The sequence below is a fragment of the Aedes albopictus genome, chromosome 2 (assembly GCF_035046485.1).
Source record: "Aedes albopictus strain Foshan chromosome 2, AalbF5, whole genome shotgun sequence".
Taxonomy (NCBI): domain Eukaryota; kingdom Metazoa; phylum Arthropoda; class Insecta; order Diptera; family Culicidae; genus Aedes; species Aedes albopictus.
In genome coordinates, this window is record NC_085137.1 from 502767420 (window position 1) to 502791486 (window position 24067).

A 24067-nucleotide genomic window follows, 5' to 3' on the forward strand; every position below is an offset into this window, starting at 1 on the left:
GCATCCAGGTTGGCGCCCCACGACAATTCGACATTGTTAATTTGCTTAAGTTTGTAATTATTCATTTTTCTTTAATAGTTATATTTTGGTGTTCTGAAGAAACAAATTTTCTTCGATTTCGTTTTTATTTTCTTACTAGCTGACCCGGCAAACCTTGTATTGCCCATTTTAACTGTGGCTCTTGCACTATGACACAGTTTTTCTAATGTTTTTTGTTAATTTTCTTAATTTGTTCTACATATGTACATAGCTACCATGAGGACAATTTGCACTGTTCAAAAATCTTGTTGTTCATTTCATTCATTAATTAGTTGTTTGGCTCCAAAGTGTATGTAAACTCATTTGTATATACATTGGAAGGCCGGCTCCAGAGGCACGTTATCTTCCATTTGGTACATTGATTCCCAACCGTTTGCATACTCCAATGTTCTGGACTACAGTATGCGGCAGGAAAAAATGCGAAAGTGTTTTTCAACTTCAAACCTCATTTTCGTCCATTTGACATTAACCAATCTATGTTTCAACGTTCCATGATCTATAATAGGCTAGTTTTCTGAAAAGTTAATTAATAAATTTCCCATTTTGGTCACTAACCTTTACAGGGACGCGCCTGAAGATGAAAACAACCAGAATTTTCAAACCGCAGAAAATCGCACAGGTCGCTAAATTTCGCTAAATTTCGCAAAATTTTTGATTTTCTCTACAATATCATCAAATATATGTACTTATTTCATCTGGTATGTGAAACTACATGGCTCTGGATCAGTGTGGTCTGGTTGTTCATCGAATTTGAGCTAATTTTGTTACTGTTATAGCCATTTTGTTTAATGACCTTTGGGCGCGCAGTTTATTGATATCCGCTTATTAGGCCTACATTATCACATGTTAAACATCAAATATGTTCATTTTTATTTTTCAGTGCTAGAATATAGACATTGACTGATACACTGTCATGAAAAAATAGTCATACATATCCCATATTTAGCGGGTAATAGTGCCTTGAACTTTTCGCATTTTTTCCTGCCGCACCCTGTAAGTTCATACTTCTATTTGAACATGCTACTTACCTGAGAAACACATGGTTCGTATCTTATTATTATTTTTATCTTTGGTTGATTTTTTATGTAAAGCCCTACTCTTTCATAACAATGCAAAAGAACAGCCAATTTTAAACCTGTGTGACAATGAGGGCATGGTGATCATTCTGTGCTAACATTTGTCCGTGTGCTGTGGTTGTTTTAACACTCTATAAGGCAGTGGCAACCATATTACCACCTATATTTTTAATTAACAACGCTGGGTTTGTCTTTTGTCCTGAATTAAGCTTTAATCACAACTTGGGAGTTTATTGTTGACTGAAAAACGATTAAATTTGACTCCTTGTTCCTCATATCTCCATATGTCACATTTGGTTCGATTTGATTGATTGGTTTTCATTTTTTGCAGAATTTTTTGTTTTATTTGAATGGTAGCTTCACAGATAATAGATGTTTATTCTAAAACAAAATTTGTCTCAAAACGTGTTTAAAAACTGTAAAAACCGTATACCTTGGTCGCTGCTTCCATCTATACAACAAATTGCTATCTGACAGGGACTGCTTGCGCTTGTCATTTGCACTCAAGTGCTATGAATGCGATCGTTGCACTATCTCACTCAAACTATTGCAAGTTAAGTTTCCTCATAGAAATGACCGTTGAAAGTGTTTACATACATTTCATATGTTAGCATAAACGTGTGTTATCTGTGGTAGCCCCCTTTTTTGAGGTTGGAGCGTTCTCAAGCCATCATGAAAATATTTTTTGCTTTCTCCACATGGCAAATTTGATCGATTGGTTCTCAAGTTATGCTGAATTTTTTGTTTAATTTGTATAAGTTCCCCTTTTTTCGGGGGGGATTGGTGGGTGTTGGATATCACACATCACGCCACCATTGAAACATTTCCTACCTTACCTTCTAAACCCTCCACATGTCGAAATTTAGTTCCATTTGCTCGATAGGTTCTCGAGTTGTGCATAAATTTCCGTTCCATTTGTATTGAAGCCCTTCTTTCCAAAGGGAAAGGGATTTTACACTACCATAGTCATAGGAACATTTATTGCCTTTTAAAACCTCCGCATGACAAATTTGGTTACATTTGTTTAATTAGTTCTCGAATTATGCAGATATTACCATTACATTTGTCCGGGAGTCCCCCGTTTCAGAGGGGAAGGGGTCTAACACACCATAGGTACACTTTTTGCCTAATTTGTTTTCATATGCTTGGTTCTCGAGTTATGCAGAAATATATGTTTCGTTTATATGGGAGATCCCTTTCCGAAGGGAGAAAGCGTAAAAACGTAAAAACATTCTTCATCTTCTGAGTTCTCTGCATGCCAAATTTTGTTATATTTTCTTGATTGATTCTCATGTTACACACCACCATAGAAACATTTGTTACCTTCTGAATCCTCCTCATGGCAAATTTGGTTCCACTTGCTTTATTTGTTCTCAAGTTATAGAGAAAAGAGGGGCATAACGCCCCACCTAAGCATATGCGGTAATAAACCTCAAATTATACTGTTTTTAAGGGTGTTTTTTGCCTTGGAGAGTAGTTTATTCCCTTACCAAAGAGACTCCAACTTTTGGTCCGCGTGCCCACAAAATTTTCATTCAAATAAACAAATTCAAAAAAGTGTTACTTTTTAGCTGTCGGAAAACTGTAGGAAGCAAAACACCTTTTTGGGTGAGGCAAAACGCCCGCTGGCATTTTCCGCTTTGACTTGTTGTGAAATTCCAATTTGCTCCATCGAATTCTTCCAAGCAGCAAATGAAGGAGTAGGAGGCACGTGGTAGTTTGATGGGTTGATTCCATATAATCAGCGCGCAATGTCTTAATTTTTGTGCGCTGCAAATTAGGGAATCTTTCCAAATTTGGAAAATCGTTGTTTTCCATGCTTTTCTTTCGATATCAGCCGTTCTTGGTTTTAACCTGCTCAGTTTTAGTTCTAGTTTGCTTGCATCTAACGAAAACCTCCACAATATGATGAAATTGCGTGAAAGCGTTATGCCCGCAGTTTCCCTACAGACATTTCCATTTTATTTGAATAGGAGGCCCCTTTTCGGAGGGGGAGGGGTCTGAAATTGTCATATGAACCTTCCCCGTTCAAAAAAATCCCTGCATGCAAATTTCCATACCAATCGGTCCGAATCCATAAGGGTCAGACAGACAGAAATTCATTTATATATTTATAGATTTATATAGATTTGAGCGTTAGTTTAGATTTACAATGCCTTTTCTGTACCATGGGCTTAGAGCCATCTGACTTGGCGCGGCTGAACCCGGGATCAGTTCTTCCGGTAGATCTCGACAAACACACGGTTGATACCGTTGGGTAATATTTGTCGTATTTTTTCATGCGGGTATTTATGGAAGCGAATGTGAAGTTGGCGCAAACTCCAACGGTCGTTTTGTTTTTCGCGCGTAGGGGGTGATGCGCCTGCGTTTGGAAATTTACCGCCGGAGTGCGATGGGTGGCTGACTGCACTGAAGTGCAAGTGGGTATAGACGGGAAAAGTTGCCCGAGAGAGTGAGCGTCCCTTTGCGGGGAAAAAGGCTCGGGCAAGCAGATCATGAATTTTCAACTCATTCATGATCTGCTTGCCCGAGCCTTTATCCCCCGCGATAGCCGAGAAAGGAGACAGAGGAAATACTGATCAGAGTCGAAGGCTCCTTCGTGTTTCTCCACGTTTTGCCGCCGTATTTCGACCTCGAGACCGGTGGTTTCGACCCTTCGATTAGGTGCCCAGTGTCCATCGAGCGGGACAAAATCCCGAGCTAGTTTTGCCCTTCTGGTGTCCTGCCTTCCCTGGCCATCTCCCGGCTGGTGCTTATCTCCCCCGCGGCCGCCTCGTTTATCGAAACCGAAGCCGCGTGACTGAATCCCCGCCTGTATCCGGTCGTGGAAAGCTGGGCATTTTGGACCAAAGCGCGTGTCCGGATATACACCAGGTAGGTCTGATCTCCACCTTCCGGCCACCCCGGGTACTTCTCCTTAGGCAAAAGTCATTACCATCTCAGCCGCTCGTTCCGCACAAGGCTGTCGAAAACCGACCATTTTGGACTGAAGCACGGGAAATTCACGTGTCAATGAAATCGAGCCAACAATTTGACAAATGTTGAGCTCACTGGTGCACCGCACTCTAGATTGGTTTTGTTTGCGACCGTGTTGAACTTCTTTCTCAGCTCATTTCCGGTTCATTTCATCGGCAGTGACCCTTTCCAGCGACCGGAGAAGTCTCGCACTATGCTAAGAACCTCCCCCGGCCCCAAAAGTACCCACATACAAAGTTTCACGCCGATTGGTTCAATAGTTTCCGAATGCATAGCGGTCAGACAGACAGACAGACAGACAGACAGACGGAAATTCATTTATATATATATACTAGCTGTCCCGGCAAACGTCGTACTGCATGCCTACTGTGTTTTTGTCATGCAGCTCCATAGGGACGTCCCCGCAAAGTCATCTGTATGGGAGCCCCTCGTTCCCAAGACCGGAGAGGTCTCACACCAAGCTAAGAACCTTCCTCGGCCTCAAACATACCCACATACAAAATTTCACACCGATCGGTTCAGTAGTTTCCGAATGCATAGCGGTCAGACAGACAGACAGACAGACAGACAGACAGACAGACAGACAGACAGACAGACAGAAATTCATTTTTATATATATAGACTAGCTGACCCGGCAAACCTTGTATTGCCCATTTTAAATTTGTTTTTTTTTTTTTTTTTAACAATTATCTACCGCAGTTAATATTATTTTGTTGTGTTGTTTTTGAAATTCGCATCTCATGCATATTTTAGTAATGTCACAGTTTTTTTAAGAATAAATTATGTATTTGATTTTCCCAATTGAATCGTTCAAAAAATCATGCCTATCGTTCTAATATTTCATCGACTACAAAGGGTATGCAAAGCCAGTTTTGTATATAATAGAACGTCGTGTATGTATAATAGAACAGATTTTCTATCAGAACATGCTTTTTACCTGAGGAATACACAGCTTGTGTTTGAATTGCTCGAACAAATTTTATCTATGGTTTCATTTTTGTTAAGAAAAGGCCACCCTTTCATTACAGTGTTCAATTCCTGGAGAAATCTCTGGATAATGCCTGGAGACATGCCTGTGCGAATTCCTTCAGGAATACCTAGAAAAATTCTTTGAGAATTCTTCAGATGAACCCCTGGAAGAATTTCTGCAAGATTTTCTTGAAGAATCGCTGGAAAACTTTCAGATAGAATTGCTGGAGGAAGGCTTTGTAGAATTTCTGGAGAAATTCCTCGTGGAATCCCTAGTGGAATTTCTACAGGAATTTCATGATGTATCTCTAGAGAAATACCTGGAGGAATCACTGGAGGAATTCCTCGAGGAACCCTTGAGAAATCGCCAGAGGAACTTCTGGAGGAATCCCTGATGAATTTCTATTAAGAATTCCCAGAGAAATTTCTGGAGGAATTCCAGGAAAAAATCTTGGAATAATATCTGGATGAATTATTGGAAGAATCATAAGAGGAATTCCTAGAGGAATCTCTGGAATAATCATTAGAGGAATCCCTGTAGGAATTCCTGTAGGGATCCCTTGAACCAATTCCAGGAGAAATCTTTGTAAGAATCCTTGGAAGAATAGCTGAAGGAGAAATTTCTGAAAAAAAATCCTCAAGGAAACCCTGGAAGAATTCCCGGGGCAATCCCTGGAAAAACTCCTTGAGGAATTAATAAAGAAATTCTTGAATGAATTTCAAAAAGGAATCCCTGGAGAATTTTCTGGATCAATTCCTGGATCAATTATTGGGGTAATTCCTGGAGGTATTCTTGGTGGCAATCCTGGAGGAAATGCCTGGGTAATATCTAGAATTCCTGAGGTAAATTCTGCAGGAATTCCTGGGGTAATTCCTGGTGGAACTTTCAATGGTATTCCTGGAGGAGTCCCAGAATTGAATCCTGAAGGACTGCCTGGATGTATCCCTGGGGGAATCCCTATAGAAATCCCTGGACGAATGCCTGGAGGTGTTTCTAAAAGAATTCCTGGAGGAATTCCTAAAAGAATTCGTTGAGACATTTCAAGAGCAATCCCTAGAGGAACTTCTGAAGGAATGCCTGGAGGAGCTCCTGAAGGAATTACTGTAGACACACCTGAGAGAGTTTCTGGAGAAATCTCTAGAGAAATTCCTTGAGCTATCTTCTAAGTAACTCCTGGAGGAATCTCTAGAAAAATCCCTAGAGAAATTTCTGGAGGATTTTCTGGAGAACTTTCAGGAGAAATCCCTGGTGGAATTCTTGGACAAATCCCTGAAAGAATTCCTGGAGGAGTTCCTGGATGAACCCCTGGTGAAATCACTGGAGGAATTGCTTGAGGTATATCTAGAGAAATTTCTAGAGGAATCTCTAGCGGAATTTATAGAGGAATTTCTGGACGAATAACTGTAGGAATTTTTAGACGAATCCCTGAAGGAATTCACAGAGGAATCCTGGAAGAAGAGTGCTTGGAATCATTTTTAAAATAATCCCGAAAGTTGTTCCTGAAAAAAAAAAACTCACAGAAGGAATTCCCGGGTGAATTTCTGAAGAAACCCCATGAGGAATTCCTTAGGGAATCACAGGAGAGTTTTCTTTTCGAATTTCTGGAAGAATTTCTGTTGGATTCGCTGGATAAAAAAATCTGAAGAAATCCATATATGCAATAATTTCTAGATGAATAACACAGCGTAACAAAAATTAACTTTTGGTCTGTCTCAAGAGCAAACTTATGTGTCTCTGACAGATTTTGGGCCGCTGAATCCGAATCCGGGCTCAGATTTGCTCCAACACGTCACAATTTTGAGCTATACCTCAATTTATAGGGCAAAATATGCGATTTTGGGCATTTTTGACTGCAAGTTATTAAGCATGGAAATATTTTTTTTAATCAATCAAAAGGTTAATTGGTCAACTACTATCTAAATTAACGACTCATGCTAAATATTTCGTTTTACCAAACCGAATTTGATAGTTTTAAGCGATTTATGTTAGGTACGATATTTCCCATACAAGTCACCCTCCAAAAGTTGCATGCAAGTTTTCATACTTACATGAAATGATTAAATCTATCAAAATTGATTAGGTAAAACGATATATTTTACATGAGTCGTTAATTTAGATGTCAATTGATCAATTAAACTTTTGACCGCTTAAAAAAAATATTTCCATGCTTAATAACTTGCAGTCAAAAATACCCAAAATCGCATATTTTGCCCTATAAATTGAGGTATAGCTCAAAATTGTGACGTGTTGGAGCAAATCTGAGCCCGGATTCGGATTCAGCGGCCCAAAATCCTTCGGAGACACATAAGTTTGCTCTTGAGACAAAAAAATGTTGCGCTGTGTAATTGAAGGAACAATTGGATGGACTCCTAAAGGATTTTTTTGAACAAATTGTTTGAGGAATTTCTGGATTCAATTTTGAATAATCGCTAGTAACACTTTCTGAAAGATTTTCTGCTAGATACTCCTGTAGAAATACTGCGAATTTCAGATGGAATAATGGGAGCAATCTCTAGTGAAATTCTGAAAGTCATCTTTGAAGGAATACCTGCAGAAATACCTGGTGCAATTCACGAAGGAAACCGCGAAAACGGCACTGGAACAATCACTTGAGGAACTTCTTAAGATTTCCAAAGATCAAACCCCCCCCCCCCTTCCCCTAGTGCGTTACGTAATTTGTGGACGGCGTCTTATCAAAAGTCTTATCAAAAGTGGTCATCGCATCGGTGCGGAAACCCATTAATGGGAGAAAAAACACCCATTTTTGATAAACCGGGGTTGGTAAGAAATGGGTAAAACTTCACCCATTTTTGTGAATATTGCAGGGAGGAGTTGTTCTGACTTTCCATAATGGATAATGATGAATGATAAATAGGGTGACGAAGGGTATTATCCGCAGGTTTGTTCACTTCGTCATGGGGGGGTTTTTGTGGACCAAATTACCTTAAACTTGGACATATAACGCAGCTTAATTGGGAAGGATTTGAGACCAACTCTGAGTTCCAACAGGATTCAAAAAACCCCCCGTGACGAAGAGAACGGAACTGCCGAAAATACGTAAGTTCCTCTATAAAATGTATTTTGGTTTTAAATTCGTTTTCCAAAGACTCGTGCACCAACAGTAGGAGGCCAACAATGTTACTCCAATCTTAAATCCGGCAGATCCTCAAGAATCCATTCAATTTCGTAGGGTTTCAGGTTCGTGTTTACTAATACCTCCTATGCTTTGCTGCTTCGAACAGAAACGGCGAAATTTGATGCTGTTCTGACCTCGGTTCTGGGGTTCTGACATCATTGAAGATGTCATCTCGTGAAGTATTCTACTGAAAACATTAAGGCCGTTACAGAAGCAAATAATGATTTCGATTGCAAAGTACTAACCTGAGAAGATAAATGTATTCATTTAATTATTGTTGCAATCACCATTAGTATCACAATTGCCCTGGATAGCTTTAGGACGCTGACTGATTCTGTCCGTCGTCATTGCTACGTCCTTAATCCGATTTTGCGCTGATACCCGGAGTCAAAAAAGCTAGCAATTTAAATGGTTCCGAGATGTATAATGCAGGTTTCAAACACTACCATTTTTTTTCACGCTACCGGCGCTACCTGTCCCGTCAAACGTCGCACTGCCTGCCTACTGTGTTTTTTGGCATGCAGCTCCATAGGGACGTCCCCCGTGAAGTCATCTGTATGGGAGCCCCCTGTTCCTAAGACCGGAGAGGTCTTACACCAGGCTAAGAACCTTCCCCGGTCCCAAACCCCCCTGCATACAAAATTTGAAGCCGATCGGTTCAGTAGTTTCCGAATCCATAGCGGTCAGACAGACAGACAGACAGACAGACAGACGGAAATTCATTTTTATATATACCTACTACTACTATAGATGATGCATAATTTTCTTCAAGATATCTAACAGTATTTTTTTGTTTGTTTTGTATTTAATCGAGTTTCACGGGTTTCCAGGACACCTCAAATGAACTATGTTACCAATTTTCGGCGATTAGTCAAATTATTATCTCTGGAGGAATTTCAACAAAAATATCCGGAGGAATACTTGACGAAAATCTTGGAGTAATTTCAGCAATAATTTCCAATGGAATAAATGGAGTAACTCATGCAGAAATTACTAGACTAGTTGCTGGAGCACTTCGTAAGAATGTAAGAATTTGTAAAGAACCATTATCCCTAAATAAGTTTCTTGTGCTGAAAAAAACACACAAAAGTCCACTGCAGCGGCTCCCAAAACTATGACTCAGCCAGCACCATACTGCACCAGCCTTACGGCGACGACGACCCTGACGATAATAACCATAATCACATGCATAACTTAACTCTCAGAGAAGAGCTACTCCGACTGCGACTGGACTAAATACAGTAAAATACGTTGTTCGTGGTCTACGGCTTGCTAGAGATGGTCGGCATGGGCTTCAGTATAGCTTTTGTGGCCTACTGCGCCATGCATGCCAATTCAGATAATAATAATACGACCATACGACCGCCGTCCAAAGATTATATATGTAGCTAGATGAGACCTGCAGCAGCATCGGCCGACTTTGACCACCGCAGCGTGGAGTATCTGGTTTTGTGATTCGGTCTGGCCCGGGGAGTCCCAGGGGGAACCACGTTTGATGTGGCCTATGTCAGCGCGGCGTCGTCATGCAGCCAGGCCAGTCTATAAGTCGAGCGGCACCAAATGAGCCGACTGCGGTAGAATAAAGTAGACAGATGCAATGTGTTTGGTCACCCGACCAGAACGAAACAGGCCCTGGGTGTTAAAGAAGAGCATGGACGCAACGGCGGAATCGGGAGAACCATACTTTAATTAGAATACTGCGCACAGAGTGCCCTCCGCACAATCTCCTTCCATCATCATTCATCACTCCATGATGTGGCGAAACTCATATGATTGCTTCTACATACTAGGTGTACCTACTCTGGAAATAGCTTGACCGAACCGCACACATAAAATATGTACCGCACCACATCTCATCGGAGTGTGGCCGGAACTGTTCCGATTGGAAAAGAACGTCGACTCGACGCGTTGTGGTGTTTTGGTTACACGCGTCGCTGATTTCTACTACAGGTCGGACTCGATTATCCGGAGTCGGGTTCTGCTGCTTCTCACATAGGTATATATCCGGGAAACGGATTGCTCTATAAAGCTGAAATTTTGACATGTTGGTAAGCTAACTTTGGTTAGTGATCAGTCAAAATTTCAGCTTCTTGCAGCATTTCGTTTTCGAGATATTATGTTGGGAAGCGTCAGAACCTGACTCCGGATAATCGAGTCCGACCTGTACATCGTGTCGGATTAGGGTGTCCCAAAACTAAATGTTCGGAAACGTTATCGCGGCCATTACGGAGAAAATTAAATTACTGAAGACTACTTTCTACTTCATTGGAGTTTTTTTTTGCCGAATTTAAGAAGTATATGTTCCCTTATTAAGAATAGTGCTTCCATTTTTTTTTATCCAGGGGTAGGTGGGGCAGAATGGACACCCTCAGTATTTTCAAATATGCGAACTCTTTTGAACTTTTAATGAATGGAGAATATAGTCCATTTATCTGAAACGTAGATTCAGGAAAAAAAAACATTCAAAATTGACCTTATACTTGATGTTACACGAAAAAGTAGCGTCCTCCGTTTTTTGTGCATGGAAATTATAATTTTCACACCATCTAAAATAAGATTTAGTGAGTAATTAATTGCAGGTCGATTAAAACATGATATTTCTAGAACACAATACATGCAAGTAGTTTTGCTGCATTTACATGTTTAAAATGTTAATATTTTCTTCTTTTTATGTCAAAAATCTGGTTTGAAAATATCTTCTCCTACCGGGTCACTCATCTACACTCATCTTTTTGAGAGAAGTGGTAAGGGAAAAATTTAACCTAAATCACAAACCAACCAAATTCTCAGTATATTTTCAGTTGAAAGTTCACTAGAGCAGACATAGAGTGAAACAAATTCGTCAAAAAACGACAACAGTGGAAAAAAGTTGTTCTAGGCACAGCTGTACATGCCGATAAAAACAAAGCTTTATCCAAAACAGCCTGAATTTAAATTAACTGAAAAAATGGACTACTTCGGCGTTTTATTCATTCATAGTAGTTGTTTTGTAATGAAATAACTTTATAGGTGTAAATAATGTACGAAGTTCGTAAAAGTCTCGTGGTGTCCATTCTGCCCCGTGTGCTTAAAGACGGTCATGTAAATCTAACACTCTCCGAAACATTGTTTGAAGAGGATAAATTATAAATAAACTTTAAAAGAAATAGACTTTAAAAGAATACATGTATCAAAAAACTAAACTTTTTTGACATCTTGGCAGGTAAAGTTAAGCAAAACCTCAGGGTGTCCATACTGCCCTACCTCCCCCTATTCAAAACCAGAGCTGCACAATATCAGTCTTGTCAATTGACTACTGATTCTACATCATCGTCACTATCACTGTAAGCCAATCAATACCAAGCCAACAATGCATTGCAATGACAGGCAACGATTCGATACTGACCCGCACTCGAAATCACAATCATTGATATGGCGATTCTAGCCAAATCTCAAAATTTTTAATGATCAACACTGCCGTGTGCAGCATAGTTGTCCCATGTTATATGGGAATTCCTATTAACATGGGACAACTAAGCTGCACAAGACAGAACATGCATACTTGATATTTTGTACCACATATGAAAACAACTTCACAATTACTGTTTATTTGGGGTTTCAAACGAATTTGAACCTTCCTACCGCATCACGTTGGCAGCAGCTCGCTAACGTATTTCACGGCTTGAGTCAAAAATGACCCTAAGGCACAAGGAGCGATAAAGATGGCCTACCAGTGATATCGACACGTCATTAAAATCAGTTCTAGTCGTGGTGAACAAAAGAAAGTGTGATTTGCCTACCATAGGGCACTGTATTGTTTTGATATTGTGTGGAATTTTGACGTTTCTTGGCCTTGTTTACAAAATTTCTATAAGAGTAAAAGAGAAGGAGAGAATTTCATGCAGTGTCAATGCAACTCTGCTCAAAACGAAAGATTGAAGCACTGTTTGCTTTGTTTCTCATTTTTTGATTTTTTCCCAGAAGTAAGAACGTAAAAAAGAAGGCTATCAATCGGTACCATAATCGCTTGTTCAATGTCAAGAACAAGCATGATCGGTAACTTGGGAACCACTGAGCTTTGTAACACTATAATATTGTCATTGTTATTTATAAATTAGTATTGCCCATTACCTTAGCATTGCACTCACTGAGCTTGTAGGTATATTGAATTAAGATTGGCCGCAAAGAAACTGAGCAAAAATTGGAGCTTCTGTGCTATTTATCTACAGGGGATGGCCAAAATGTTTGGGATAGGCAACTTTTTTTTTCTTTCACAAAAAAGTTCAAAACGCTGTAACTTTTCATAAAGTGCATCAAAAATTCTCAAATTTTGACTGTTTATTTGCCTACTATATGTGCATCATTGGTACAATTTTGAGCTCGATTGATTAATTTTTCGCAAAGCTAGAATCGTTTTCGTAAAACACTATTTTAAAGACAACTTATTTTTGAACTATTATATCTCGGAAACCAGTGAACCGTATTTAATGAACTTTTGAACGTTTATCGAGAATACATTGATGCTTCTCCTGTCATCAAAATATAGGTACTTTTTGAACGTTGAAAAAAGTTATCATGGATTGAAACTTTTTCGATCTTTCTTGAAAAAATGTAATTTTTTACATCAATGTCATTAAATTTTAGTTATGATATTCAAAGAATTTCTGATTCTGTTCTCAAGATACCTCTAATAAGATGTATTAGAGCCTATTTGGATTAAAAGAATAACACATTTAGTATCATATCATTTTTGTATGATATTATAAATTTGACTTTTTTTCCTCTATATGGGTGGAAATGTATAACTTTATTCATGGTGAGAAAATATTTCATTTTTTAGCGTCGTATCAAGTATCAATATATTGTTGATATACTTTAAAAAATTAATTCAATTTGGTTCTCTGGTTTCCGAGATATGACAGTTCAAAAAATAGTTGTCTAAAAAATAGTGTTTTACCAGAACGATTATAACTTCGCGAAAGATTAACCAATCGAGTTCCAATTTTTACCAATCATGCACATATAATAGGTAAACAGTCAAAATTTGAGAAATTTTGATGCACTCTATGAAAAGTTACAGCATGTTGAACATTTTTGTGAGAGAAAAAAAATTGCCTATCCCAAACATTTTGGCCATCCCCTGTATGTAAAGACTATATAGAAGATCAAAAATCTGTATATTTGACATCTCTGATTCCTCCGGGTATTTCTCCTGGAATTAATCTAGGGACTCCTACTGTAATTCCTCCACGGATTTCTCTCGGAATGTCTCCAGATTTTTTACCAGGAATTTCCGCCAAAAATCCTCCAGGTATTCCTCCCTTATTCTTTCAAGATTTGTTCTATGGCTTTCTCTAGAGATTCCTCCTAGCATTCATCGCTGAACTCCTTCGTGTATTTGTGCCGGAGTACCTTCAAGGATTACTTGGATTTACTGATACCTGATGCATCTCCACCCCAATCCCACCTACGTGTCATAGTAGGTGCGTATGCTTAGAGGCATTTCTGCAAGAATATTTTGGGGGATTTCAAAAGATATGCTTAAAGATATAACTATAGAAATCCTTGAAAGAATTTCTAAGGGATTCTTCTGGGAAATTGTGCAAGGGTTTCAACAACAGAGTTGCGGAAGATGCGGGATAAATGGTGCTGCTGGACAGTATTATGTGGGATAAATGGCATCCAGGATCGAAAATTTTTATGTCCTTTAGATTTTCACGGTGTTACAAACACGGCTTCAACAGCAGATCAAGAAATTACTTAGAGTTTCATTTTCGTTAAGGAAATCTGCAAGAATCTTTCGTAATATCATTAAAGGAAGCTTTGAAGGAATCAAAGGAAGAATTCCCGAAGAAGTCCTTGACAGAATACCTAAAGGAATTTCTGTAGAATTTTTGAGAGCATTTTTTGTAAGAGTTCTAGCAATAATTCCAACATAATTTTTATATAATATAGATTTTATGTATTTCTAAAACAATCTTCGGAGAAATTGAAGAAATACCAAAATTAATCTCTGGAAGAATTCTGAAAGAATCATTAAAGCAGTTTTTTATAAGGATTGTATAGGAAGACTTAAAAAAAACCTTGGCTTTTGAACTCCAAAATGATTTCTAAGAAAAATTCTGTAAAGTTTTCCAGGAATTCCTGCAAAAAATCATAGGAGAAATTCATGTAGGAATACTTGGAGTAATAGATGATTAAATTCTTGAAAGTACTTCTTATTTTTTAGAGAATTCTGTACAGATTATTGAAAAAAGGACCTTTGGATAAGCTGCTGCCGAAATCTTTGGTATAATTCCTGAAGTAATCTTACGAAGACTTTCTAAAGCAATAAATTTAATGAAAAAACCTCGGTAGGATTATAGAAATGGCTTGAAAATTTCTGAAGGGATACTGAGTGATATGCTTGATGAATTTTTCATGGATTTTTTTTTAGAGAAATCTCAAGAGTATGTTTTGGAAAGGGCCTATCCATAAACTGCATAGACTCTTAGCAGCGGGATCTGGTGTCAAAGTCTACGTTCCATACAAATTTCGACAATTTTGTATGAACAAAAGTCGTCGATGGAGAAGGGGGCGTGAGGTTGCTAAAAATGAGTCCACGTAGTTTATGGATAGCGTCTGAAATAATCCTTGAAAGTATCTCGCAAAAAAAATCTTAGCAGAAATACTAATAGAATCCATGATAAAAATTTATGAGAAACCTTGAAGTAAGTTCCAAATCCTTGAAGAGAACCAGTAGAAATAGCTCAAGAAACTCCTGGGAGAATATTATAAAGTAAATCTTGGAATTAAAGGAACCCATGGGAAAACTCCTGAAGGAATTCTTTCGGAAATACTGAATGGCATCGTTGCAGGAATTTCTTGAAGGATTTTTGGAAAAATTCTGAAAGAGTCCTTCAAAATGAAGCTTGTCCACGGAAGAACACTTAAAATCCTTTGAGGAATACTTTAGGAAAGTTTTAGAGAAGCTTTTAAGGAATCCTTGAAGAAAGTTCTGATAAAAATTTTGGAATAATTTCTTGAGCAGCCTTTACAAGCCCTCCCACAATAATCCGTGGGAAAATACCTAGAGAAATTGGTGCCTGAATTTGTTTGGGAATATTTCTTAAGATGTTTTTGAAGAAACTCTCACACCTTGACTTAAGGAATCCTTAGAAGAATTTCTCAAGGAATTCTTAGACGTACTAGTTCGACGTCTTAAAAAAAGTTATCAAAAGAGTCTTTCATTGAATTAACGGAGCTAGAGCGAAATCCTTCAAGGAATACTTGAAGGAATTCCTGAACTTCGGGGAAATACTTGGTGAAATTTGAAGAAATTTCCTGAAGGCGTCTTGATAGAATTGTGAAAAACATTTGATGAATTTTTACAGGAATTTCTTTAATCCCCTAAGAATCTCTAGAGAAATTCCTTCCTAGACAAATATTTTGAGAAATACTTCATGGAATCCTAGAAAAAATGTATTTAGGTACTGTTGACGGAAAAAAAATCCATGAAAAATATCCTTACAAGAATATTTGAAGGAATGCTGGGAGAAATACTTATTGACAACCTTGCACTAATTACTTACAGGATTATGAAGGAATCTTTGAAGAAATTCCTGTAGCAGCCCATGCTAGATTTTCTGACAAAAGTCATAGTAGAATTCCTGAAACAATCCTTGTTAAAACTCCTAAAAGAAACCTTTGCAGAAGTTATGGAAAAATAATTAAATTAATTTCTTGTGAGCACCGTTGGCAACTTAATCATAATTCAATCAAACTACATTTAACCGAATGGTATTTAGTCAAATAGAAGAAATTAATATCAACATTTTTTCCAGATTTTTATGGTTTTTGGGAATCTAAAATAAAAATATGAAGTGGAAAAAGTTTTCCATCAAATTTTTCATCGTTAAGAAAATTCATAAAGACAAGCCGGAAAAACTATGCCCGAATTCGTGAAAAATTTTCAAAAAAAAATAGTTTTGAAAAGGTGATTTCATAAGCTTTGATCGCTGAAATTTTTGTAATGCACTTTTTTTTTCTTTCCTGAGTTGTGACCAATTTTGTGAAAAATGGCCATGTAAGCCTATATTATATGGTCATTTTTCACAAAATTGGCCATTACTCAGGAACGAAAAAAAGTGCATTCCATAAATTTTAGCAATTCTTGCTTATACCTTCTCAAAAATATATTTTCGAAAATTTTCCACGAATTCGGGCATAAAGACTGGACTCGAAAAAAATGAGACACAAAGAATATTGTATAACTTTTGATTGCGTGCACAAATATAGCTGAATTTTTGACCTGGAATAGTACATTAGCTAATACCATAAAAATTTCATCAAAATCGGTTAAGTGTTAGCGGAGATATCGTCGAAATAAGAGACTTACCATTTGAGAATCTTGGGCCAAACAAACACTTTAAAAAATATCACATTTTTTACCTAAAACTGTAAAGCCAAAAATACTGAACCGATTTCAATGAAAATTTTTCTGTACAAAAAGTATGTATGTAGATGTATTGTGTCAAAATTTCATTCAATTTGATTTGACCTTTAAAAAGATACTGCCATATATGTAGCACTATGTCACAATAAGCAGGTGTGGTTTTTGGTATAGTGACATTCAAACTGCTCTAACTTTTAAAATGTTCAATCAAAATGGCTGAAATTTTCACTGAGAACAGATTAACACAACGATTTTACACTGTCAAAGTTTTAAAAAAAATCGGGACAGTGTTGCCAATACTACAGTTATAATAATACACAATGATTTTAAAATGTTAAAAAGTGCCGCAAATTTGAAAACCCCGTTTTTTGTTTGAATTGTTAAAAAAAAGTACTGAACCGATTATAATGAAATTTTCACCACTTATTATGACTTATTTGAAGAACTTACAGTCAAATTTTCAGACGTTTTGATGAGCTAACAACCAAGTTATAGCTTAAACAAATTTCAAAATGGAAGCCCAAAATTTCCAAAATCTGATTTTGATGAAATTTTTAGGGTATTAACTAAACATAACATGCTTTTCCTGGTTAAAAAATCTGCTATTTTTTGTGAACGCAATCAAAAGTTATAAATTATTTTGAGTGTCTCATTTTTTTCGAGTCCAGTCTTTAGTTTTTTCCGGCTTTTCTTAAATAATTTTTTCAACAAATATTGTGGAAAACTTTTTCCACTTCATATATTTTATTTATTTTTTTATTTCTGAGAAAATTTGCTTTCATTCTCATTAAAAAACTTTGTTTCTACGATGCTTCGTTCTTGAGTTATGATTTTTCAAAAAAAGGCTTATATGGCACATTTGAATATTTTTCAACACAATTGGCCATAAATAAAAAAACGAAAAAGAAGTACATTCCAAAAATTTTAGCAAACTAAGCTTATGAAATAACCTTCTTAAAAATATTTTTTTGGAAATTTTCCGCGAGTTCGGGCATAATTTTTCCGTTTCTTTTACGAATTTTCTCAACAGTGGAAAATTTTGTGGAAAACTTTGTCCAGTTCATTATTTTAAGATTTCTGAGAAAATTTTCTTTCTATTCTAAAAAAAATTTGCTGCTACGATGCTTCGTTCTTGAGTTATGATTTTTTTTAAGTTAGTAGTATCAGGGGATAGGGCCCATATAGCCGAGGCGGTAAACGCACGGGTATTCAGCATGACCATACTGAGGATCGCGGGTTCGATTCCCGGTCGGTCCAGGATCTTTTCGTAAAGGAAATTTCCTTGACTTCCTTGGGCATAGAGTATCTTCGTGCCTGCCATACGATATACACATGCAAAATGGTCATTGGCAGAGGTAGCTCTCAGTTAATAACTGTGGAAGTGCTCATAGAACACTAAGCTGAGAAGCAGGCTTTGTCCCAATGAGGACGTTACGCCAAGAAGAGGGGAGAGGAGAGTATTAGGGGAATACAAAAAAAAATCTACCTGAGTTTTCCGGGAAAATAGGCAACCCTGAAATTTCTCAATTTTTTTGGTTCATATATCTATGAACCCTACCCTGTGGAAAAAGTTTCATGAAAATCTGAGACCCTTAGGCCCAAACCCGTGCGGTAATGAAAAAATCCCCAATTGTCAATGTCGCTTACGTCACTTTGCAGAAATTTATTGTTGTTTTTTTTTGCATGTTTTTACATGTAAAGGAATAATATCAATAATGAAATATCAATACTCCGCCTCACTTTGTTTAGGGTATAACTATTTTCACACCCGTCGGAGCTTCTGAGAGTCCAAAACAGCTGAATCCGGAAGTAAGACTTGGTATTTTTCGAAATTGTTGTCTTTCATATAAGTGTGGGCCACCCTAATGCATATTCTTTGTTTTGTTATTGAGTGATTGGATCCAGTGCTGAAAATGTCATTTCGACTTATCCAGATTAAATTATCTACAGTTCATTTCAGAAGCTTACCCTGAAAATATAATGTATGTATGACAAACTTGTGCGGCTAGCCAAGTTCTACAAGATAGTCACGGAAACTCGTCACGGAAGGTCAATATCAATTGGCATTTTCGAAGGTAGTCGATGAAGTTTACCCTAAATGTTTTTTTTTCCGTGACTCAGTTCTGCAAGAGCTAGCCGCACAAGTTTGTCATACATCATATTTCAGAGTAAGCTTATGAAATAAGCTATAGGTAATTGAGGGTAATTGAATCTAGATATGAAGCAATGACATTTGCAGCAGTGATTGGATCACCCTAGTTTCACGCTTCAATTAAGTCCCACGAGAGCGGTCGATAATGAAAACATTTCCAGACTTCTTATGAGCCATTTTACGAGACGTTTCGGATCAGCTGATCGCTCATTTCATGAATGAAAATTTGACAGGAGGTTGCACCCAAGCCCGTGAGTGTTAATATCAATATCAACACTGTTGTCGTTTCGTAAAATAGACTATTGCGATTGAAATGTCAGACTTCATCAAAAGAATCATAGTAAGCGCGCTAAACTAAAACTGCTGCACTGGCTGGAGGGAATGCGCTCCCTCATAGTTGTTATGGGAATGAGAAAACTAGATTAGAGTTTAAAATAGATTGCCCCTCCTGTGGACAAAGAAAAACCACATCATCAAGTAGGCCGTGGGCCGACTAAATAACGATTTTCACTGGATCACTTAATCGAATGGAAAACTCGGTTTCTACTCGGTCGGGCGTGTGATGGGCCTTAATATTTAACGATGGCCGGATTAATGAATTTAGCGATTTTCCAGTGTGTTTCTCGACACTTTGAAGTGCGCGATCGTCGTGTGTGCCGCCCATAAATTGAGTTTGAAATCACACGTCGTTGGTCTGTTACCGACTGTTCGTGAAATTGGCGTCAACAATCTGGAGAGCAATGAAAAAAGTTACTGCGGCGATTGCGAGCTCAATTAATCATGTTCCCACCTTTCACCAATTATGCTTGATTTAATTGGTCGGTTCACTTGCATTGTTCGTAATGAAATCAAAACAAATCATTAACATGGGCACCTCTGATCCCAGCGCATTGACATCAGGCCTACTCTGTTGTAATCAAGTAGGCCGTACACGACAACGAGCCACTTATCGCTTACTGGTCTACGGTTCGATTTGTTTTACGATGACATTTGCACGCTATATGTCAAGTGAAAGAACATCAATGAAAGCTGAATCAATTTCTTTCAAGTAGCAATCACTCAATTTCACTTGACATGATTCTTCAAGTGGAAGGGCGATCGGTTTAATGTCGGAAATCTTGGCAAGGCATGCCATGAAATTGTTTTATCGCCATATCTCGAGACTGTGTTGACGGGTTTGGAGTTGGTCAACAATCGGGATAATTGGTTCGTCACGTTTAATGGTCAGTATGTGTTCAACTTGATACTTCTGATACAGATTAAAAGCGAAACGTGTGGAGAATTTTTATAAGCTTTCTTATAAACAGAAACACGTGCCTTCGTGGATTTTCATTTTGGTCGACGAAAACTAAATAATCGACAAACAAATAATTTCGGATTATCTAAGACAAATAAAAACTATAAACAATTCAAACAAATAATTATACAATTTATTGTGGAAATTCAATTATTTACTATGCCGATTAAAACATGTCTTTATCTCAAACATAATTAACTAAACAATATGAAACTGTAAAATGCATTCATATAACAAAGAAAAAAAAAACTATACGCAATTTGACCCTGAGTAAGCACAAAAAGAAAGGTTATTACAACAAATCACTAAGACTCAATAGAAGGTGTAAAAGTGGCCAAACCATAGCACACGACCAACAGTGAGAACACCGTCAAAGCATCAACAGCAACATTGAAGGTCGTCCGAACAACGCTCTTTACAGCATTATAGCAACAGCTAGTGGTCGATGTTAGAACCTGCACTAAAAAGAAACAACAGCGAGATAATTATTGTCCTGAAAAGAAAACGAAAAAAACGCCCTAAGGTGATGCCATTCTCCAAAACTAACCAGCGTCCGATTAAAGTTGAAAAACAACCAACCATATAAAATCACCGATAATTTAAAGTATCTCAGCAAGTGAATTCAATGATCAAAGTAGCCGACCAAAGCGACGAAAACGATAAAAGTAGAGTTATGGCTTTTTGCCAAGTCGTCCAACAAGGTATCATAGAAGACGACCCAAAATTCGACTGCAAAAACCAAATATAAGGCGCCTCTTTTTCGCTGCGACTCTTGTCGTCATTTTTTTTTTTCATACAGAGCTTTTTGCCTGGCCTACTGACTGCGGAATCTTTCGTACGCTGTTTTGCCAGACATTTTGGAGGCAGCACAAGCACTACGCCGCCAATTGGGAGCTCTATCTATGTATAACCCACCGCCGTTGTTGATTGGACACGTCCCTAATCAAAAAGCCGACAACCAGCGGTCGGTATCAGTTTCTCTGTTTGCTTCGGCAACAAAACTAACCCAAACTGGATAGATACCTACTGTAGTGTAGGTATAATCCATATCGCAGTGTGTAGGTCATTAAAGGAAAAAAAAAACTGAACCACATCCAAGCAGGCTTTGACAAACGGGGCGAACGGAAATAGATTGCTACAATGAGCAGCGCCTACTTACTTATCTATACTGAAGCAATGGTTAAGCTATTTTCAAGGGGAAAAATATTTTTGCGACAATCGTTACATTTGTGTGCAATACACTGAAGTTTATTTAAGAATGTAGCAGAAAAATGCCCAGTGAACTTCGAGCACCAGTTGTTTCAGACACTTCTTATTAGTCCTGTTCAACGACGTAGGTTGAACTTGCTCGAACTTCCTCCATCCCGCTCTTTCCCGTTTGTTGACAAATGGGTAAGAGTAGGATGCAGCAACTTCGAGCAAGTTCAACCTACGTCGTTGAACAGGACTATTGACATTGGCGGAGACAAAGGGGGGCACTTGACCCCCTAACTGTAAATTTCTGTTTAAATACGGCAAAAAGTGTTTCAGAAAAATTACCGAAATAACAGAATCAATTTGGCACCAGCAAATTTCACTAGATATGCCAAAAAATGTTCCAGCAAAATTAATAAAATAGATAGAATCAATGGGCGTCTGAAAGTTGAACTAGACTTGCTGTTCGGATCAAATCGGCACAAACAATTTTTGTAAATCGGCCTTTTATTGTTGGCTGATCAAACTGTAAGTAATACATTTTACATTTTCGTCAATGATAATACAACTTGTTTAGTGTGAATTCACTTACAATTTTAGTTTGATTTTCTCCTCTATTGGCTTCCCTTCTACCTTCCTTACAGGCAACGTAGCCACGAATTTTGTCCTCGAAATACTTCGATTTGGACCACTGTGCAAAGTCTCGTCCTCGTCGTGCGTCGATATCTGGTTTCTCAAGTCTGTTGTCCAATCTGTCTCTTCCTGTCGGGCCTCCAGCTCATCAACCACTAAATTTTACTCCGCGGTGTATTAGTTTGTGATCATCTGACCAAATCTGATCCGAATTCAAGAATTCACCAACAAATCACTCGCGGAACTATTCTATTTCAAATTACTTTCCTTAAACTGCCCTATCATCAAATTTCGCAAAATGGTATCTTTTAAACTAATTCAATTTTCTTCCACTTTATTCCTCTTATCTCGACCTCCTATCTTCTATGCACTACCTTTGTTTATGTTTTCCTTTCAACTCTCCTTTGACGGCTTTCCGTCTCTCTTTCGTTTGACTCAGGCCCCTGACACGGCCTATATCAATGCATTGGAATCATGGTAGACAGGATGTCCTGGGCGCTAATATATAGCGCCCACTGTCAAATGCGAAAACATCAACATTTTTTTGTTTAACGTTTATTTTGGTTTGTTGATCAGTTTTTGGAATCATTTTTTCCATCGCTTATGATCACAAAACACTTCAAACTCGCTTTAATAATCATGTACGGTAAGAGGAGCATGCGATTAGTTGAATAAAGCAACCCAACAAACACGCATTGTGAATGTGATTTCGTGTGTGGCTCACAACATCAAACAAAAGCTGCGTTTGTTGATTACACGCTCGTTTCAATTTGCACGAATATGAGTATAAGGCAGTTAGATGTTGGCTACGATAAATTTCATTCATGCCAGGGGCCTGGTTTGACTAGCCTCATAAAATAGACTGTCATCTCTCTCGTCACTCTCTCTCTCTCTCTCTCTCTCTCTTCTTGGCGTAACGTCCTCATTGGGACAAAGCCTGCTTCTCAGCTTGGTGTTCTATGAGCACTTCCACAGTTATTAACTGAGAGCTTCCTCCGCCAATGACCATTTTGCATGCGTATATCGTGTGGCAGGCACGAACATACTCTATGCCCAAGGAAGTCAAGGAAATTTCCTTTACGAAAAGATCCTGGACCGACCGGGAATCGAACCCGTCACCCTCAGCATGGTCATGCTGAATACCCGTGCGTTTACCGCCTCGGCTATATGGGCCCCCTCTCTCGTCACTCTGACACCTGTCAACCGACACTTACGCTCGCTGCCTCATCGTCCGAATCATGCCGTGTAGAGTCCCTATAAGCCATTTTACGAGACGTTTCAGAACAGCTGATCGCAGCAGCGGCGACAACTGACAGAATTCCACGCACGTTTGTTTTGCTGGAATATCGTGTAATTTTTGAAAAGGTACTTGTTAGATAAATTGGAGATATGAGAAATTTGAGCCAAAATAGGCTAAAAAGCTGTCGTGAAAGCAATACAAAACTCAATAATTGGCTTCTTTAGCGGTGTTGAGATAATTCCATATTCTGAATCTGCATGCAAAACTGAGCCGAAATCCAAATTTTCATGAATTTTGGTGACCGGGAATCCATTTAAAAATCAATTTGAAGTTTGTATGGGAGCGATTTGTCAAATCACCCCTCGTCGCATTTTGTACTGGGTGGAGCTGTCAAACAATTACCCAGCTGTCAAAAGGTGATTTCAAAAAATCTGTTTGAAATTGATTTTAGGTACCAAAATAAAGTTCTAAAATTCTGAAAAAAAATCATAGTGGCTCAGAAAAAGGTGCTCTTTCGTATAAAATAAAAAAATCGATACTTTTTTCTTAATTTAAAACCCCAATTAATCAGGTATTTTTTTCGTTGCGATTCACTCGTTAACTTGCGAAAAAAAAATTAAATTAAAATTTCTTATTATGGTTTTAGCCAGTTTCAAAAACTACGCTTGACTTGCGCGCAGTCAATAACCATCATCAACCGGATGATGATTGAAAACGTAAACATCAGAGCGCGTACTTCTGTCGTTTGACTAGCCTCAAAAAATAGACTATAATTAACTAGACTGACTCTAATGCCGTGTGGTAACCGGCGCTCATACAGTGCTGCCAGAACACTTGCCAAAGTAGTTTTTTCAACTTAAGGCGAAACTGGAAGCATTTTCTTATTTTTTCGGTTTTTGATTTTTTATTAAATGACTAGCTGGCCCGGCAAACTTTGTTTT

At 38.0% G+C, this 24067-nt stretch overlaps 2 protein-coding genes and 1 long non-coding RNA gene across 16 annotated transcripts in view; all 3 read right to left on the reverse strand.

Annotated features, from left to right (window-relative positions):
- Positions 1-24067, reverse strand: part of LOC109407731 (guanine nucleotide exchange factor DBS) — a 561022-nt gene that overhangs the window by 521145 nt on the left and 15810 nt on the right. The window lies entirely within an intron of this gene.
- Positions 8120-8925, reverse strand: LOC134287502 (uncharacterized). Its single transcript, XR_009997349.1, has 2 exons — positions 8443-8925; positions 8120-8381 (listed from the first exon to the last, which is right to left on the reverse strand). It is a non-coding gene; the product is annotated as an uncharacterized LOC134287502 (long non-coding RNA).
- Positions 20171-24067, reverse strand: part of LOC109409788 (glycogenin-1) — a 132456-nt gene continuing 128559 nt past the window's right edge. For 11 of the 12 annotated variants that reach the window (XM_029870348.2, XM_062854445.1, XM_062854452.1 and 8 more), the window contains one exon: positions 20171-20519. In XM_029870348.2, coding sequence (XP_029726208.2) covers positions 20365-20519 — 155 coding nt within the window. In that variant the 3' untranslated portion in view covers positions 20171-20364. The remainder of the gene's footprint in view (positions 20520-24067) is intronic. The other variant, XM_062854448.1, reaches the window with a different exon arrangement.